Source organism: Bison bison, unplaced genomic scaffold, assembly GCF_000754665.1.
Source record: "Bison bison bison isolate TAMUID 2011002044 unplaced genomic scaffold, Bison_UMD1.0 scf7180017854171, whole genome shotgun sequence".
Taxonomy (NCBI): Eukaryota; Metazoa; Chordata; class Mammalia; order Artiodactyla; family Bovidae; genus Bison; species Bison bison.
This window is the reverse complement of record NW_011484744.1, coordinates 4,860-5,840: the sequence shown is the minus strand read 5'-3', so window position 1 is coordinate 5,840 and position 981 is coordinate 4,860. Positions and strand designations below refer to the sequence as shown.

Below are 981 nucleotides of genomic sequence, written 5' to 3'. Positions count from 1 at the left end.
TAACATCCTGTACATATGGATCTACCTCTTCTAGGCATGAGTTCATCAGTGGAATCATGCAATATGTGGCCTTTTGTCCGTGGCGTCTTTCACTTAACGTACAATGTTTTCAAGTTTCATCATGTTGTACGTAGTTTATCCCAGTGAAGTGTGAAAATGAAAGTGTTAGTCGCTCAGTTGTGTCCAACTCTTTGCGACCCCCCCTGGACTGTAGCCCGCCAGGCTCCCCTGTCCATGGGATTTCCCAGGTAAGAACACTGGAGTGGGTTGCCATTCACTTCTCCAAGGGATCTTCCCAACTCAGGGATCAAACCCAGGTCTCCTGCATTGCAGGTGAATTCTGTGAGCCACTAGGGATATCTCTGAACTTGATTCCTTTTCTTTCCTTTTTTCCATCAAATAATATTCCAGGTACTATTCTTGACAGGGAAGTCTTATTGGTAAAAATTAATAACTTCTCTGCTCTTTGTAAAGGTCTTTCAGCAATCTTTAATTCAGTAGCTGTATGATTAATTAGTGGATAATTAATTGGTGACTAATTAAAGTCTTTTCCTTTTAAAGAGACACCTGTTCATAGCAGATCATCCTCGCCTGTTCCTCTGACCCCTAGCAAGGAAGGGAGTGCGGTGTTTGCTGGCTTTGAAGGCAGAAGAACTAATGAAATAAATGAGGTAAAGCGTTAGTTTCTGTTGTTCACCCCCATTGAACCCTTCCTTTTGTGTTTTCTTAAAAAGTCTTACAAGAGGAAATTCCGTTTGCTGGGAAGAAACATTATGTTACTCTTGCCGTAGGTATTTTTTTTTCAATTTTTTAAAATTATTATTATTATTTTTTTCTGTACAATATTGTATTGGTTTTTCCATACATCAACATGCATCCACCACGGGTGTACACGTGTTCCCCATCCTGAATCCCCCTCCCACCTCCCTCCCCATACCATCCCTCTGGGTCATCCCAGTGCACCAGCCCTGAGCATCCTGC

The 981-nt window shown here is 42.0% G+C and overlaps 1 protein-coding gene across 1 annotated transcript in view; it reads left to right on the top strand.

Annotated features, from left to right (window-relative positions):
- Window positions 1-738, top strand: part of LOC105000186 (male-specific lethal 3 homolog) — a gene marked incomplete at its 5' end in the record, with an annotated part of 6,669 nt that extends 5,931 nt beyond the window's left edge. The window contains 2 exons of the mRNA XM_010855899.1: window positions 224-248; window positions 562-738. Of these exons, the coding sequence (XP_010854201.1) occupies window positions 224-248; window positions 562-683 (147 nt within the window). The remainder of the gene's footprint in view (window positions 1-223; window positions 249-561) is intronic.
- Window positions 739-981: the final 243 nt, after the last annotated feature.